Genomic DNA, 20,000 nt, shown 5'->3' with positions numbered 1-20,000 from the left:
TGTCACACACACTAACACAAACACACACACACATCCTCACTCTCACACACACTCACTCTCACACACACACACACACACACACACACACACACACACACTCTCTAACTTAATCACACACACTAACACGCTGTCTCACTCTCACACACACACACATCCACACTCTCACTCTCACACACACTAACACACTGTCTCTCTCTCTCACACACACACTAACACACTGTCTCTCTCACACACGCTCTCACTCACTCACTAACACGCTGTCTCTCTCTCTCACACACACACACACACACACACTCTCTCTCACTTAATCACACACACACACACACACACACACACACACACACACACTAACAGGCTGTCTCTCTCACTCACTCACACACTAACACACTGTCTCTCTCACACACACACACACACACACACACACACACTCTCTCTCACTTAATCACATACACACTCTCACACACTCACTCTCACTCACTCACTCACACACACACACACACACACTAACACGCTGTGTCTCTCTCTCTCTCTCTCTCTCTCTCACACACACACACACACACACACACACACTAACACACTGTCTCTCTCACACATGCTCTCACTCACTCACTAACACGCTGTCTCTCTCTCTCACACACACACACACACACACACTCTCTCTCACTTAATCACACACACACACACACACACACTAACAGGCTGTCTCTCTCACTCACTCACACACTAACACACTGTCTCTCTCTCACACACACACACACACACACACACACACACACACACACACACACACTCTCTCTCACTTAATCACATACACACTCTCACTCACTCTCACACACTCACTCTCACTCACTCACTCACACACACACACACACACACACACTAACACGCTGTGTCTCTCTCTCTCTCTCTCACACACACACACACACACACTAACACGCTGTGTCTCTCTCTCTCTCACACACACACACACACACACACACTCTCACTCACTAACACACGGTGTCTCTCACACCCACACCATGATCATTCGACACACTGCAGCGTTTGACTGTAAAGCTGTAAGTCTGTATCAAATGACCGATCACGAATCAAAGCGCTTCAAACCGGCGAGAAACACGATCATCGAGTCAAACTCTTGATTGACAGCTCTCTGAGTTTGATTGACAGCTGTCGGCGCGCGCGTCTCCGTGAAAACCTAGAGGTTTAAAGGAAGAGCGCGAGAGAACGAGGCCATGAAACCTGACGCTGTGCTTACAGAGAAACACACTTTACTGTCTTCTGCTCTCACACACACACTCACTCACACACACAACCTCTGTGCGTGTGTTCTGCATCTGGTCTCTGAACAGCCATTAAAAGCTGAAGCTCATCTAATATTAACAGATGCATTAGAAACTGAAGCTTCATCCGTTCGTCTCAGTTCAGTTTCAGGAGCTACACACACACACACACACACACACACACACACATTCACACACTCACTGCAAACACCCCGGAGTTCTGAGAAATAATAATTTAACACATAAACACACAGATCGCGTCTTTATTCTTCTGTAATAGTCATAAACATCATGAGAGTTGAGCTGAGATCTTCTGAGTCAGATATAGACGTGTGTGTGTGTGTGTGTGTGTGTGTGTGTGTGTGTGTGTGTGTGTGTGTGTGTGTGTGTGTGTGTCTAGAGAACACAACAATGATTGCGGTTTAAAGCGCGAGAGAACGCAGAAGTGTGTGAGTGTCGAGCGTCTATCAGTGTCTGAGATCAGTGTGTGTGTCGCTCTCGCGCTGTCAGGACAGAGTGTGTGTTGAGTGTCGGTGAGATTCACACAAACCGCAGCTGATAAGAGCTTCACACACTCCAACACACACTCCTGCATCATCCTGAGAACAGCTGTCAATCACAGGTCTGGCCTTCGTTACAGTATTAATATCTGAAAATCTGATTTTGTTGCCTAGGCCATATCTGAACATCTGACCTTTTCATGACCCTGAGTTCAGGATGTCACGTGACAAAACCAGATAATAATAATAAATAAATAAAATAAAGAATTTTATACTAAAAACGTCAATTCTTAATTTGTTTGCTATTGACTATTATTTATTAATATTAAACAATTATTTATTAATTATTTTGTTTTATATTTATTCGTTCAGTTTTATGATTAAAATAGTTGTTAAACTTGTAAGTATTTTTAAGATCACGGAGAAAAACACAATTAGTCTGCGAGCCGCACTTACAGCATCGATATGATTATGAATTCATAACTATAGGTAAGGCTGTAGTCCTGCAGACCTCTATGAATATCATTACACACGCCTCAATCTGTCATCACACATAAACTCGGGCTGTTTTTGCTCTGCTTTATGGATTTTTAGCGTCAGCGATATTAAAAAGCAAAGCAGTTATAGCTAATATAACCTCATGTCATGATTAAAGCGCCTGAGAATCACCTTCATTCCTGCAGGAAACATCAATCCTGTCACAGTAACCTTGAGGATTCATCAGCAACAAACCACTGAACCGGGATCAGCAAATATCCATTCACAAATCAGCAAATTCATAACCTTCCCATTAAAGCGTTTCTTCTTGGTTATTACGTGAACATTGACATTGTATCATTCTTCAAACATTATGGAACGTTACTTTTGAATCTGGACGTTCTAGAAACATTTAAAAACGGATCTAACGGCTAATATTACCCGCGTGATGAACGAGGATTCGATTGGAACTACAAACACGAATAAAAAGTGTTTTAAAAAACTACAAACATGGCGGGTGTGCAAGACTGACGGATTCGATAAAGGGGTTTGATTGATTAATAAACCGTATCTAAACTGACGAAAATATGTTTGTTCTGTGTTATCCGCATTATATTTCATCTGATACAGCATTGTGAACTTTTATAATGATCCGTTTGGTCATGAGAGACCCACGTGGTCCGTTAAAGACAGAAAAATGGCAAAGTAGCCTATAGTTTGTTTGTCCAAAACTCAAAATTCTGTAGTTTTTTTAATAAAACTACATACTTTTAGGGCGTAGTATAAATAGGTGATCTGGGACGCAGCAGTCAATCATTGTATCGTTCAGACCTTTTAGAACGAATAGTGTTTTATGCTTCTGTTTTAGACATTACATTGAATCACTATGTATAATGACAATTACATTTAGCAATTAAAATCTTTAAAACCGCTCAAAACTGACTGTCTCTCTCTCTCTCTCTCTCTCTCTCTCTCTCTCTCTCTCTCTCTCTGCGGGAAATAATGCTCTGAAATAAAGTTATGTTATTTTATTATTATTATTATTATATTATTATTTTTTTTATTATTATTATTCTATGTATTCCAAGCTTTGGCAATATTGTATTATTTACAGTCATGACAATAAAGCAATTTTTGAACTAAATTGAGAGAGATTGATGTAAAAGCTGTTATTGTGTGTGTGTGTGTGTGTGTGTAGTGAAGCAGCGCGGCGCCTCCTGTCGGTCACTGACGGGAATTACACTCTTCTTCAATCCGACAGTTTTACTGTTGAGTCGACATCGACATGTAATGTGAACATAATAAGAATCAGATCTGCTGTTTGTCAATCTCTGTGAACATGACACATTATTATGGAAGCCCGTAAATCATAATTATCACATATACGGTTATCATTATGCCATAAAAAACTGGAATTATGATATAGCCTAGCTGTTAAAGCTACGCTATGTAACTTTTTATTTCAAATTTACAAAATGTATAAAAGTGTGCATCATAAATCCATCTTCCAAACCGTTTTTTTTTTTTTTTTTATCTTATCATGAATCACAATGGTACAATTAAATGAGTGTTTATATTTGGACTATTTTAGACCGAGTGTGACACCAGCCGCTGCGGAGGAGCACAGTACCTGCGTGACGCGTCATTAACACAGGGAAGTAGATCCGGCTACAGTGTTCTTCCGCAAGACGCATGCAGTTTGTTTTGGCTAGAGCGCCAAAAGTGATATAGTGCAGCTTTAAGTAATAATTATGGAATGCTTAGTCATAATTATGAGATTTAAAAAAGAGAAAAAACTATGACATACTAAATCGAAATTGACAGTCATAATCATGAGATAAAACGTCAATTTTATCTTTATATGTCATAATATCGAGTTTTTACATCATAATTATGACTTCGTAGGCTGGCATACTTACGTTTCTCCAAAGCATGATTATTATTATTATTATTATTTATTTATTTTTCAGAAATGGGCTTTAATATTTTGTCTCTAAAATCACAAGAAAGCTTTATTATTAGCTGCATTCAGGCACGCGAGAGTATAATCATGTTAAGTCGTCTTTTACAATTAGTTGTATTGGTATTTTCTTGACCCATTCACTATAATAAATGAACCATATATTTCTTATAAGATAAAGCACTCACGTGACTCTTTCTGCAGCTTACGTCGTTACGCCAAACGAGTGAGTCATTTGAATCATTGATTCAACCGATTCGTTCAACAAACAAACAACACTTGATTCATTCCACCGTGTTTTCACGCAGCGCTTCAAATCTTCGGTGGATTCAACATCGACATGACGATATGTTAATATATGGGACATGATAATACACTCAATATATGATAAATCAGTCTGAGGCTCACAGTCGTGTATCTGCTGAACTGAATCATCTGATGAATCGCAGCTGTGCTGAGAATATTCAACAAGATAAGGAGAATATAGCGTGAAGATTGAAGCACATTAGTGATGCATTAATTGTCTAGTACCATGAAAGTCCTTTAAAATGTAAAATATGAAAGAATATTGTGACCTTTAGCTGCTTGTTCATGGAGAGGATGAAATTAGACTCATTTGATTCGTGTTGAAGTTATAGATCTCAAAGCATCTTCCAAATGTGGTTTAATTTTCAAATTTCAGCACATCCAGAATTATGAACAAAAGAGAATACAGTCACAACATGTCATAGAGATCCAGTTAAACTGATTACATTTGTTGGCTAATTTTAACAATTACAAAAAAAAAAAAAGCATTTAGTTAATAATAGAAAATAATAATCATAACAGCATGTGTGTGTGCGTGTGAATGTTTTTAGTGGCAGTTTGGTCTATTTCTTGACAATCATAACAAATGACACAAAAAAAGCAAAAATGATACAAAAAATGATGAATATAATAACATCAAATAAATGTCATTAGTTTTGTTAGTTATTTACATACTAAAAATAGCACAACATCTTAATTCTGGCATTATAGCAATGCACACGTTGTACTACAGTAAAGATAATAATTTAAAGATAATTATTAATACTTCTGGTGCTCGTAGACCTACGACAACCAAAGCTTGTCTTACAGTCTTAAAGTAGATGTGAATTGATGAACGGGGCGTTAAAGAAAAGCAGAACTACGAGATGCATTTCATACAGTCAGTTATACAGCATCTGGTGAATGTACATCAGCAAATACATAAATAATACACAGTTCATCGTAGAATAATAGATGCTTACTTTATACTTAAGGCAATACATCATAGGTTAAAAAGTGTTTATGGTGAAACTGAATCACATTAAACCGTCCGTATGTGTGTGTGTGTGTGTGTGTGTGTGTGTGTGCGCGCGTAAAAAAAGAACCCGAAATCAGAACGAAACTGGCGTTTCCCCTGAGGACTTGTGGTGTAAATCATATTGCTTCTAGATTTGGTAGTAATGATCGGTCATAATCCTCAGGAACAGATTCATAAGGCTCTAAAGCATCAGATTTACATTCAGTAGCAGATCAGATTGCTTTATACACCTGTGTGTGTGTGAGACTCAGTCTCAGACGAGCGGCGCATGAACACACACTGCTCTGACGCGAGCGCTAGCTGAACCTGAGCCTGGCGATGTCGAAGTGCTGGAGAAGTTGAAGCCTCGTCATGCGGAGCGACTCTGGCAGTGTCTTCCAGTGTTTGCATAGACTCAGATGTTGGTCTCGCACTGCATGACGGGGTCTTTGCTCTCGCTGAGCTCCTGCGCGGCGCCGGCGTCCGTGTCGTTCTGCGCGGCGCGCGTGTACGTCTCCTCGCGCTGGCGCTCGCGGTCCAGCAAGCGGTAGTTGATGAAGTTCCCGATGAAGAGCCAGATGCTGGAGAACACCACCACCGCCCCACAGCACAGGTACATGTACTTGTAGTTCTTCGTGATGTCCACTAGCTTCCCTGCAGAGCAAACACGGCCATGCTGTTATTATCTGCAGTGTGTGTCATTTCCCCCGTCAATCATCTTATCCCTTAAAACTCATCTCTGATCACCAAACTGACATATTTAAACGTTTTTTCCTTGGAAAAAAGACTCTTCATGTCTTAATGAGAGATGCACTTTTATGATGGACAGCTGCACTTTTATGATGGACAGATGCACTTTTATGATGATAGATGCACTTTTATGATGGACAGATGCACTTTTATGATGATAGATGCACTTTTATGATGGACAGATGCACTTTTATGATGATAGATGCACTTTTATGATGGACAGATGCACTTTTATGATGATAGATGCACTTTTATGATGGACAGATGCACTTTTATGATGATAGATGCACTTTTATGATGGACAGATGCACTTTTATGATGGATAGATGCACTTTTATGATGATAGATGCACTTTTATGATGGATAGATGCACTTTTATGATGGATAGATGCACTTTTATGATGGACAGATGCACTTTTATGATGATAGATGCACTTTTATGATGGACAGATGCACTTTTATGATGATAGATGCACTTTTATGATGGACAGATGCACTTTTATGATGGACAGCTGCACTTTTATGATGGACAGCTGCACTTTTATGATGGACAGATGCACTTTTATGATGATAGATGCACTTTTATGATGATAGATGCACTTTTATGATGGATAGATGCACTTTTATGATGGACAGATGCACTTTTATGATGATAGATGCACTTTTATGATGGACAGATGCACTTTTATGATGATAGATGCACTTTTATGATGGACAGATGCACTTTTATGATGATAGATGCACTTTTATGATGGACAGATGCACTTTTATGATGATAGATGCACTTTTATGATGGACAGATGCACTTTTATGATGGATAGATGCACTTTTATGATGATAGATGCACTTTTATGATGGATAGATGCACTTTTATGATGGACAGATGCACTTTTATGATGATAGATGCACTTTTATGATGGATAGATGCACTTTTATGATGGATAGATGCACTTTTATGATGGATAGATGCACTTTTATGATGGATAGATGCACTTTTATGATGGATAGATGCACTTTTATGATGGATAGATGCACTTTTATGATGGATAGATGCACTTTTATGATGGATAGATGCACTTTTATGATGGATAGATGCACTTTTATGATGGACAGATGCACTTTTATGATGATAGATGCACTTTTATGATGGACAGATGCACTTTTATGATGATAGATGCACTTTTATGATGGACAGATGCACTTTTATGATGGATAGATGCACTTTTATGATGGATAGATGCACTTTTATGATGGATAGATGCACTTTTATGATGGACAGATGCACTTTTATGATGATAGATGCACTTTTATGATGGACAGATGCACTTTTATGATGATAGATGCACTTTTATGATGATAGATGCACTTTTATGATGGACAGCTGCACTTTTATGATGGACAGATGCACTTTTATGATGATAGATGCACTTTTATGATGGACAGATGCACTTTTATGATGGACAGATGCACTTTTATGATGGACAGATGCACTTTTATGATGATAGATGCACTTTTATGATGGACAGATGCACTTTTATGATGATAGATGCACTTTTATGATGGACAGATGCACTTTTATGATGGACAGATGCACTTTTATGATGATAGATGCACTTTTATGATGGATAGATGCACTTTTATGATGATAGATGCACTTTTATGATGATAGATGCACTTTTATGATGATAGATGCACTTTTATGATGGACAGCTGCACTTTTATGATGGACAGCTGCACTTTTATGATGGACAGATGCACTTTTATGATGATAGATGCACTTTTATGATGGACAGATGCACTTTTATGATGATAGATGCACTTTTATGATGGACAGATGCACTTTTATGATGGATAGATGCACTTTTATGATGATAGATGCACTTTTATGATGGATAGATGCACTTTTATGATGGATAGATGCACTTTTATGATGGACAGATGCACTTTTATGATGATAGATGCACTTTTATGATGGACAGATGCACTTTTATGATGATAGATGCACTTTTATGATGGACAGATGCACTTTTATGATGATAGATGCACTTTTATGATGATAGATGCACTTTTATGATGGACAGATGCACTTTTATGATGATAGATGCACTTTTATGATGGACAGATGCACTTTTATGATGATAGATGCACTTTTATGATGATAGATGCACTTTTATGATGGACAGATGCACTTTTATGATGATAGATGCACTTTTATGATGGATAGATGCACTTTTATGATGATAGATGCACTTTTATGATGATAGATGCACTTTTATGATGATAGATGCACTTTTATGATGGACAGCTGCACTTTTATGATGGACAGCTGCACTTTTATGATGGACAGATGCACTTTTATGATGATAGATGCACTTTTATGATGGATAGATGCACTTTTATGATGATAGATGCACTTTTATGATGGACAGATGCACTTTTATGATGGATAGATGCACTTTTATGATGATAGATGCACTTTTATGATGGATAGATGCACTTTTATGATGGATAGATGCACTTTTATGATGGACAGATGCACTTTTATGATGATAGATGCACTTTTATGATGGACAGATGCACTTTTATGATGATAGATGCACTTTTATGATGGACAGATGCACTTTTATGATGATAGATGCACTTTTATGATGATAGATGCACTTTTATGATGGACAGATGCACTTTTATGATGATAGATGCACTTTTATGATGGACAGATGCACTTTTATGATGGACAGATGCACTTTTATGATGATAGATGCACTTTTATGATGATAGATGCACTTTTATGATGGACAGATGCACTTTTATGATGATAGATGCACTTTTATGATGATAGATGCACTTTTATGATGGACAGATGCACTTTTATGATGATAGATGCACTTTTATGATGGACAGATGCACTTTTATGATGATAGATGCACTTTTATGATGATAGATGCACTTTTATGATGGACAGATGCACTTTTATGATGATAGATGCACTTTTATGATGGACAGATGCACTTTTATGATGATAGATGCACTTTTATGATGGACAGATGCACTTTTATGATGATAGATGCACTTTTATGATGATAGATGCACTTTTATGATGGACAGATGCACTTTTATGATGATAGATGCACTTTTATGATGGACAGATGCACTTTTATGATGATAGATGCACTTTTATGATGATAGATGCACTTTTATGATGGACAGATGCACTTTTATGATGATAGATGCACTTTTATGATGGACAGATGCACTTTTATGATGATAGATGCACTTTTATGATGGACAGATGCACTTTTATGATGATAGATGCACTTTTATGATGGACAGATGCACTTTTATGATGGACAGATGCACGTTTATGATGATAGATGCACTTTTATGATGATAGATGCACTTTTATGATGATAGATGCACTTTTATGATGGACAGATGCACTTTTATGATGATAGATGCACTTTTATGATGGATAGATGCACTTTTATGATGATAGATGCACTTTTATGATGGACAGATGCACTTTTATCATGGATAGATGCACTTTTATCATGGATAGATGCACTTTTATGATGGATAGATGCACTTTTATGATGGATAGATGCACTTTTATAATGATAGATGCACTTTTATGATGGATAGATGCACTTTTATGATAGACAGATGCACTTTTATGATGGATAGATGCACTTTTATGATGATAGATGCACTTTTATGATGGATAGATGCACTTTTATGATGATAGATGCACTTTTATGATGGACAGATGCACTTTTATGATGATAGATGCACTTTTATCATGGACAGATGCACTTTTATGATGGATAGATGCACGTTTATGATGATAGATGTACTTTTATGATGGATAGATGCACTTTTATGATGGATAGATGCACTTTTATGATGGACAGATGCACTTTTATCATGGATAGATGCACTTTTATGATGGACAGATGCACTTTTATGATGGATAGATGCACTTTTATGATGGATAGATGCACTTTTATCATGGATAGATGCACTTTCATGATGGACAGATGCACTTTTATGATGGACAGATGCACTTTTATGATGGACAGATGCACTTTTATGATGGACAGATGCACTTTTATGATGGATAGATGTACTTTTATGATGGACAGATGCACTTTTATGATGGATAGATGCACTTTTATGATGGATAGATGCACTTTTATGATGATAGATGCACTTTTATGATGGATAGATGCACTTTTATGATGGACAGATGCACTTTTATGATGGATAGATGCACTTTTATGATGGACAGATGCACTTTTATGATGGATAGATGCACGTTTATGATGATAGATGCACTTTTATGATGATAGATGCACTTTTATGGACTTCAAAACAGAAACAGACATTCACTGCCATTATAAAGCTTGGAAGAGCCAGGACATTTTTTAAATATAACTCTGATTGTGTTCGTCTGAAAGAATAGGTCATATACACCTAGGATGAGTTCAGGGTGAGTAAATCATGGGCTAATTTTCATTTTTGGGTGAACTATCCCATTAAATATGTCCTTTTGGTGATCAAAGATAAGTTTGAGTCTCTGAGCTGAGTGAGTGAGTGGAGGCGGGGCTCATTTGCATATTCATAGAACCGCGTATACTAAATGAGGCAAGGGTGTCGAGTTACATTCAAGCTATTTTAAGGCATAAAGACATTTTTTCAAGGAAAAAGCATTTAAATGTGTAATTTTGGTGATCAGAGATGAGTTTTCATGGATAAAATGATTGATTTCAGGGGGATTATAAGTTCTCCGTCTCGGTTTGGTCCTCACCTGCCAGTGGCGGCCCGATGAGCACCGGACAGCACTCCACGATGGTGGTCAGACCCACGGCGCTGGAGAACCTCTGCGCTCCCACCAGGTCCATCAGCGTCTCGAACAGAACCGCACTCACCATCCCGAAGGCGAAGCCGAAGAACACGGCGTACACCACCATCCCGGTGTAGCTCTCCACCAGCGGGCACAGCAGGTGGCACACGCCGTTATACAGCACCGCGAAGCTGAAGAAGTACTGGATCCTGGGCCGGACCCAGCGGGAGTTGGCCAGCAGACCCATCGACGGCCGTGCGAACATGTCCACGAACGCCAGGATCGACAGCAGGAACGCCGCTCGGTACTCGTCCACGCCGTTGTCTTCAAGTTTAATTCATTCATAAAGCACATTTAAAAACAGCCACAATCATTATTAATGTAATCTTTATTGTTGTGTTGTCGCGTGTGGACGCACCGTAAGGTCTGCTAATTCATTTCATTGTATAATACATGCAGTGACAATAAAAGGACACGCACCTTTAGCGTACGACGAGAGGAAGACGATGGGCGCGAAGAAGCCGAGGAACATGATGACGTTCCCCGACAGGTATATGAGGAAGCCTCTGTGCTTGAAGAGCGAGAGGTCCAGGTACTTGTTGACCGTCTCCCAGGCCGAGAGCTTCTCCCGGGACGCCGGCTTCTGCGGGACGGGCTGGCTCTGGGTCGCCGGACCCGTCAGCGGCCTCATGAGCGCTCCGGCCACGCAGCAGTTCAGCATCAGCCCCCCCAGGATCAGGAAGCTCCCGCGCCAGCCGTACTCGTTGATCAGGTACTGGTTGAGCGGCGCCAGCGTGCTGAGGAACACCGGGCTGCCCGCCATGGCCAAGCCGTTCGCGATCGGGCGCTTCTTGTAGAAGTAGCGGCCGATCATGGTGAGCGCCGGCTGGAGGTTAAAGGCCAGACCGAAGCCTGAGCGAGAGAGAGTGTGTGTGTGTGAGAGAGAGAGAGAGACGGGGCGGCAGTGAGGTGTGTGTTCCTCAGATCCAGACACAGTGGTTTCAAAGCAGTTCGTTAAAAATCAACAATATACTATAAACTATAAAAAATCATGTTTTTGGTTAAAAACCTCTGTTGTAGCTTGTCAGAGACTAAATAATATGAAATATGAGAAATTATAACTGAATACTACGAAAAACATAAAAAAATCGTGTTTTTATGTAAAAAATCCCAGAAAATGTGTGTTCTCCAGATTGACCCTCATTGGTTTTCATGCAATTTGCCAAAAATCGACACTACGAAAAACGGAAAAAAAAAATCACGTTTTAATGTAAAAACTATATTATAGCTTATCAGAGACTAAAACTATGAGAAATTATAAACTCCTGTTGTGTTGAAGAAGTGTCCAGCCAGTTTGACACATATTTCTGTCACACAGAATAAAAACATTTCTTTGATGTTTGTTTGCACAGAAATGACAACAACTGAGTATAAGTAGCGTTTAGCATGATTTGTCGTTGGTTTAAAAAGCCTCTTCTGGTTCTCAAACCCATGTTTCACACACTCCTGTTTCACACACTCCTGTTTCACACACTCCTGCTTCACACACTCCTGTTTCACACACTCCTGTTTCACACACTCCTGCTTCACACACTCCTGCTTCACACACTCCTGTTTCACACACTCCTGCTTCACACACTCCTGTTTCACACACTCCTGTTTCACACACTCCTGCTTCACACACTCCTGCTTCACACACTCCTGTTTCACACACTCCTGTTTCACACACTCCTGTTTCACACACTCCTGCTTCACACACTCCTGCTTCACACACTCCTGTTTCACACACTCCTGCTTCACACACTCCTGTTTCACACACTCCTGCTTCACACACTCCTGCTTCACACACTCCTGTTTCACACACTCCTGCTTCACACACTCCTGCTTCACACACTCCTGTTTCACACACTCCTGCTTCACACACTCCTGTTTCACACACTCCTGCTTCACACACTCCTGCTTCACACACTCCTGTTTCACACACTCCTGTTTCACACACTCCTGTTTCACACACTCCTGCTTCACACACTCCTGTTTCACACACTCCTGTTTCACACACTCCTGCTTCACACACTCCTGTTTCACACACTCCTGCTTCACACACTCCTGTTTCACACACTCCTGCTTCACACACTCCTGCTTCACACACTCCTGCTTCACACACTCCTGTTTCACACACTCCTGCTTCACACACTCCTGTTTCACACACTCCTGTTTCACACACTCCTGCTTCACACACTCCTGTTTCACACACTCCTGCTTCACACACTCCTGTTTCACACACTCCTGCTTCACACACTCCTGCTTCACACACTCCTGTTTCACACACTCCTGTTTCACACACTCCTGCTTCACACACTCCTGCTTCACACACTCCTGTTTCACACACTCCTGCTTCACACACTCCTGCTTCACACACTCCTGTTTCACACACTCCTGTTTCACACACTCCTGTTTCACACACTCCTGCTTCACACACTCCTGCTTCACACACTCCTGTTTCACACACTCCTGTTTCACACACTCCTGTTTCACACACTCCTGCTTCACACACTCCTGCTTCACACACTCCTGTTTCACACACTCCTGCTTCACACACTCCTGTTTCACACACTCCTGCTTCACACACTCCTGCTTCACACACTCCTGTTTCACACACTCCTGCTTCACACACTCCTGTTTCACACACTCCTGCTTCACACACTCCTGCTTCACACACTCCTGTTTCACACACTCCTGTTTCACACACTCCTGTTTCACACACTCCTGCTTCACACACTCCTGTTTCACACACTCCTGTTTCACACACTCCTGCTTCACACACTCCTGTTTCACACACTCCTGCTTCACACACTCCTGCTTCACACACTCCTGTTTCACACACTCCTGTTTCACACACTCCTGTTTCACACACTCCTGCTTCACACACTCCTGTTTCACACACTCCTGTTTCACACACTCCTGCTTCACACACTCCTGTTTCACACACTCCTGTTTCACACACTCCTGCTTCACACACTCCTGCTTCACACACTCCTGCTTCACACACTCCTGTTTCACACACTCCTGTTTCACACACTCCTGTTTCACACACTCCTGCTTCACACACTCCTGCTTCACACACTCCTGTTTCACACACTCCTGCTTCACACACTCCTGTTTCACACACTCCTGCTTCACACACTCCTGCTTCACACACTCCTGTTTCACACACTCCTGCTTCACACACTCCTGTTTCACACACTCCTGCTTCACACACTCCTGCTTCACACACTCCTGTTTCACACACTCCTGTTTCACACACTCCTGTTTCACACACTCCTGCTTCACACACTCCTGTTTCACACACTCCTGTTTCACACACTCCTGCTTCACACACTCCTGTTTCACACACTCCTGCTTCACACACTCCTGCTTCACACACTCCTGCTTCACACACTCCTGTTTCACACACTCCTGTTTCACACACTCCTGCTTCACACACTCCTGTTTCACACACTCCTGTTTCACACACTCCTGTTTCACACACTCCTGTTTCACACACTCCTGTTTCACACACTCCTGCTTCACACACTCCTGCTTCACACACTCCTGTTTCACACACTCCTGCTTCACACACTCCTGCTTCACACACTCCTGTTTCACACACTCCTGCTTCACACACTCCTGTTTCACACACTCCTGCTTCACACACTCCTGCTTCACACACTCCTGCTTCACACACTCCTGTTTCACACACTCCTGCTTCACACACTCCTGTTTCACACACTCCTGTTTCACACACTCCTGTTTCACACACTCCTGCTTCACACACTCCTGCTTCACACACTCCTGCTTCACACACTCCTGCTTCACACACTCCTGCTTCACACACTCCTGTTTCACACACTCCTGTTTCACACACTCCTGCTTCACACACTCCTGTTTCACACACTCCTGTTTCACACACTCCTGCTTCACACACTCCTGCTTCACACACTCCTGTTTCACACACTCCTGCTTCACACACTCCTGCTTCACACACTCCTGTTTCACACACTCCTGCTTCACACACTCCTGTTTCACACACTCCTGCTTCACACACTCCTGCTTCACACACTCCTGTTTCACACACTCCTGTTTCACACACTCCTGTTTCACACACTCCTGCTTCACACACTCCTGTTTCACACACTCCTGTTTCACACACTCCTGTTTCACACACTCCTGCTTCACACACTCCTGTTTCACACACTCCTGTTTCACACACTCCTGCTTCACACACTCCTGCTTCACACACTCCTGCTTCACACACTCCTGTTTCACACACTCCTGTTTCACACACTCCTGCTTCACACACTCCTGCTTCACACACTCCTGTTTCACACACTCCTGCTTCACACACTCCTGTTTCACACACTCCTGTTTCACACACTCCTGCTTCACACACTCCTGCTTCACACACTCCTGCTTCACACACTCCTGCTTCACACACTCCTGCTTCACACACTCCTGCTTCACACACTCCTGTTTCACACACTCCTGTTTCACACACTCCTGTTTCACACACTCCTGCTTCACACACTCCTGCTTCACACACTCCTGCTTCACACACTCCTGCTTCACACACTCCTGTTTCACACACTCCTGTTTCACACACTCCTGTTTCACACACTCCTGTTTCACACACTCCTGTTTCACACACTCCTGCTTCACACACTCCTGCTTCACACACTCCTGTTTCACACACTCCTGTTTCACACACTCCTGTTTCACACACTCCTGTTTCACACACTCCTGTTTCACACACTCCTGCTTCACACACTCCTGTTTCACACACTCCTGTTTCACACACTCCTGCTTCACACACTCCTGCTTCACACACTCCTGTTTCACACACTCCTGTTTCACACACTCCTGTTTCACACACTCCTGTTTCACACACTCCTGCTTCACACACTCCTGCTTCACACACTCCTGCTTCACACACTCCTGCTTCACACACTCCTGCTTCACACACTCCTGCTTCACACACTCCTGTTTCACACACTCCTGTTTCACACACTCCTGTTTCACACACTCCTGCTTCACACACTCCTGCTTCACACACTCCTGCTTCACACACTCCTGCTTCACACACTCCTGTTTCACACACTCCTGTTTCACACACTCCTGTTTCACACACTCCTGTTTCACACACTCCTGTTTCACACACTCCTGCTTCACACACTCCTGTTTCACACACTCCTGCTTCACACACTCCTGTTTCACACACTCCTGCTTCACACACTCCTGCTTCACACACTCCTGTTTCACACACTCCTGCTTCACACACTCCTGTTTCACACACTCCTGCTTCACACACTCCTGTTTCACACACTCCTGCTTCACACACTCCTGTTTCACACACTCCTGCTTCACACACTCCTGCTTCACACACTCCTGCTTCACACACTCCTGTTTCACACACTCCTGTTTCACACACTCCTGCTTCACACACTCCTGTTTCACACACTCCTGTTTCACACACTCCTGTTTCACACACTCCTGTTTCACACACTCCTGCTTCACACACTCCTGCTTCACACACTCCTGTTTCACACACTCCTGCTTCACACACTCCTGTTTCACACACTCCTGTTTCACACACTCCTGCTTCACACACTCCTGCTTCACACACTCCTGTTTCACACACTCCTGTTTCACACACTCCTGCTTCACACACTCCTGTTTCACACACTCCTGCTTCACACACTCCTGTTTCACACACTCCTGCTTCACACACTCCTGCTTCACACACTCCTGCTTCACACACTCCTGTTTCACACACTCCTGTTTCACACATTCCTGTTTCACACACTCCTGCTTCACACACTCCTGTTTCACACACTCCTGCTTCACACACTCCTGTTTCACACACTCCTGTTTCACACACTCCTGTTTCACACACTCCTGTTTCACACACTCCTGCTTCACACACTCCTGTTTCACACACTCCTGTTTCACACACTCCTGTTTCACACACTCCTGTTTCACACACTCCTGTTTCACACACTCCTGCTTCACACACTCCTGCTTCACACACTCCTGTTTCACACACTCCTGCTTCACACACTCCTGTTTCACACACTCCTGTTTCACACACTCCTGCTTCACACACTCCTGCTTCACACACTCCTGCTTCACACACTCCTGTTTCACACACTCCTGCTTCACACACTCCTGTTTCACACACTCCTGTTTCACACACTCCTGTTTCACACACTCCTGCTTCACACACTCCTGCTTCACACACTCCTGCTTCACACACTCCTGTTTCACACACTCCTGCTTCACACACTCCTGCTTCACACACTCCTGCTTCACACACTCCTGCTTCACACACTCCTGCTTCACACACTCCTGTTTCACACACTCCTGTTTCACACACTCCTGTTTCACACACTCCTGTTTCACACACTCCTGTTTCACACACTCCTGTTTCACACACTCCTGCTTCACACACTCCTGTTTCACACACTCCTGCTTCACACACTCCTGCTTCACACACTCCTGCTTCACACACTCCTGCTTCACACACTCCTGTTTCACACACTCCTGCTTCACACACTCCTGTTTCACACACTCCTGTTTCACACACTCCTGCTTCACACACTCCTGCTTCACACACTCCTGCTTCACACACTCCTGCTTCACACACTCCTGCTTCACACACTCCTGTTTCACACACTCCTGTTTCACACACTCCTGCTTCACACACTCCTGCTTCACACACTCCTGTTTCACACACTCCTGTTTCACACACTCCTGTTTCACACACTCCTGCTTCACACACTCCTGCTTCACACACTCCTGTTTCACACACTCCTGTTTCACACACTCCTGTTTCACACACTCCTGTTTCACACACTCCTGTTTCACACACTCCTGCTTCACACACTCCTGTTTCACACACTCCTGTTTCACACACTCCTGCTTCACACACTCCTGCTTCACACACTCCTGTTTCACACACTCCTGCTTCACACACTCCTGCTTCACACACTCCTGTTTCACACACTCCTGCTTCACACACTCCTGTTTCACACACTCCTGCTTCACACACTCCTGTTTCACACACTCCTGTTTCACACACTCCTGCTTCACACACTCCTGCTTCACACACTCCTGTTTCACACACTCCTGTTTCACACACTCCTGCTTCACACACTCCTGCTTCACACACTCCTGTTTCACACACTCCTGCTTCACACACTCCTGTTTCACACACTCCTGTTTCACACACTCCTGTTTCACACACTCCTGTTTCACACACTCCTGCTTCACACACTCCTGTTTCACACACTCCTGTTTCACACACTCCTGTTTCACACACTCCTGCTTCACACACTCCTGCTTCACACACTCCTGTTTCACACACTCCTGTTTCACACACTCCTGTTTCACACACTCCTGTTTCACACACTCCTGTTTCACACACTCCTGCTTCACACACTCCTGTTTCACACACTCCTGTTTCACACACTCCTGCTTCACACACTCCTGTTTCACACACTCCTGTTTCACACACTCCTGCTTCACACACTCCTGCTTCACACACTCCTGTTTCACACACTCCTGTTTCACACACTCCTGTTTCACACACTCCTGTTTCACACACTCCTGCTTCACACACTCCTGTTTCACACACTCCTGTTTCACACACTCCTGCTTCACACACTCCTGTTTCACACACTCCTGTTTCACACACTCCTGCTTCACACACTCCTGTTTCACACACTCCTGTTTCACACACTCCTGCTTCACACACTCCTGTTTCACACACTCCTGTTTCACACACTCCTGTTTCACACACTCCTGCTTCACACACTCCTGCTTCACACACTCCTGTTTCACACACTCCTGCTTCACACACTCCTGCTTCACACACTCCTGTTTCACACACTCCTGTTTCACACACTCCTGTTTCACACACTCCTGTTTCACACACTCCTGTTTCACACACTCCTGCTTCACACACTCCTGCTTCACACACTCCTGCTTCACACACTCCTGCTTCACACACTCCTGTTTCACACACTCCTGCTTCACACACTCCTGCTTCACACACTCCTGTTTCACACACTCCTGTTTCACACACTCCTGCTTCACACACTCCTGTTTCACACACTCCTGCTTCACACACTCCTGTTTCACACACTCCTGCTTCACACACTCCTGCTTCACACACTCCTGCTTCACACACTCCTGTTTCACACACTCCTGCTTCACACACTCCTGCTTCACACACTCCTGCTTCACACACTCCTGCTTCACACACTCCTGCTTCACACACTCCTGTTTCACACACTCCTGTTTCACACACTCCTGCTTCACACACTCCTGCTTCACACACTCCTGTTTCACACACTCCTGCTTCACACACTCCTGTTTCACACACTCCTGTTTCACACACTCCTGTTTCACACACTCCTGCTTCACACACTCCTGCTTCACACACTCCTGTTTCACACACTCCTGCTTCACACACTCCTGTTTCACACACTCCTGCTTCACACACTCCTGCTTCACACACTCCTGTTTCACACACTCCTGCTTCACACACTCCTGCTTCACACACTCCTGTTTCACACACTCCTGCTTCACACACTCCTGCTTCACACACTCCTGTTTCACACACTCCTGCTTCACACACTCCTGTTTCACACACTCCTGCTTCACACACTCCTGCTTCACACACTCCTGCTTCACACACTCCTGTTTCACACACTCCTGTTTCACACACTCCTGTTTCACACACTCCTGCTTCACACACTCCTGTTTCACACACTCCTGTTTCACACACTCCTGCTTCACACACTCCTGCTTCACACACTCCTGTTTCACACACTCCTGCTTCACACACTCCTGT

At 43.0% G+C, this 20,000-nt stretch overlaps 1 protein-coding gene across 1 annotated transcript in view; it reads right to left on the bottom strand.

Annotated features, from left to right (window-relative positions):
• Window positions 1–4,845: 4,845 nt before the first annotated feature.
• Window positions 4,846–20,000, bottom strand: part of LOC308689143 (monocarboxylate transporter 2) — a 24,497-nt gene continuing 9,342 nt past the window's right edge. The window contains exons 4-6 of the mRNA XM_081362718.1: window positions 11,591–12,022; window positions 11,075–11,434; window positions 4,846–6,174 (exon numbers count right to left, since the gene is read on the bottom strand). Coding sequence (XP_081218844.1) covers window positions 5,936–6,174; window positions 11,075–11,434; window positions 11,591–12,022 — 1,031 coding nt within the window. The 3' untranslated portion in view covers window positions 4,846–5,935. The remainder of the gene's footprint in view (window positions 6,175–11,074; window positions 11,435–11,590; window positions 12,023–20,000) is intronic.

This window comes from Scardinius erythrophthalmus, assembly GCF_964197995.2.
Source record: "Scardinius erythrophthalmus genome assembly, chromosome: 4".
Lineage (NCBI taxonomy): Eukaryota > Metazoa > Chordata > Actinopteri > Cypriniformes > Leuciscidae > Scardinius > Scardinius erythrophthalmus.
The sequence above is the reverse complement of the archived record's forward strand: the minus strand, read 5'-3'. Positions and strand labels throughout refer to the sequence as shown.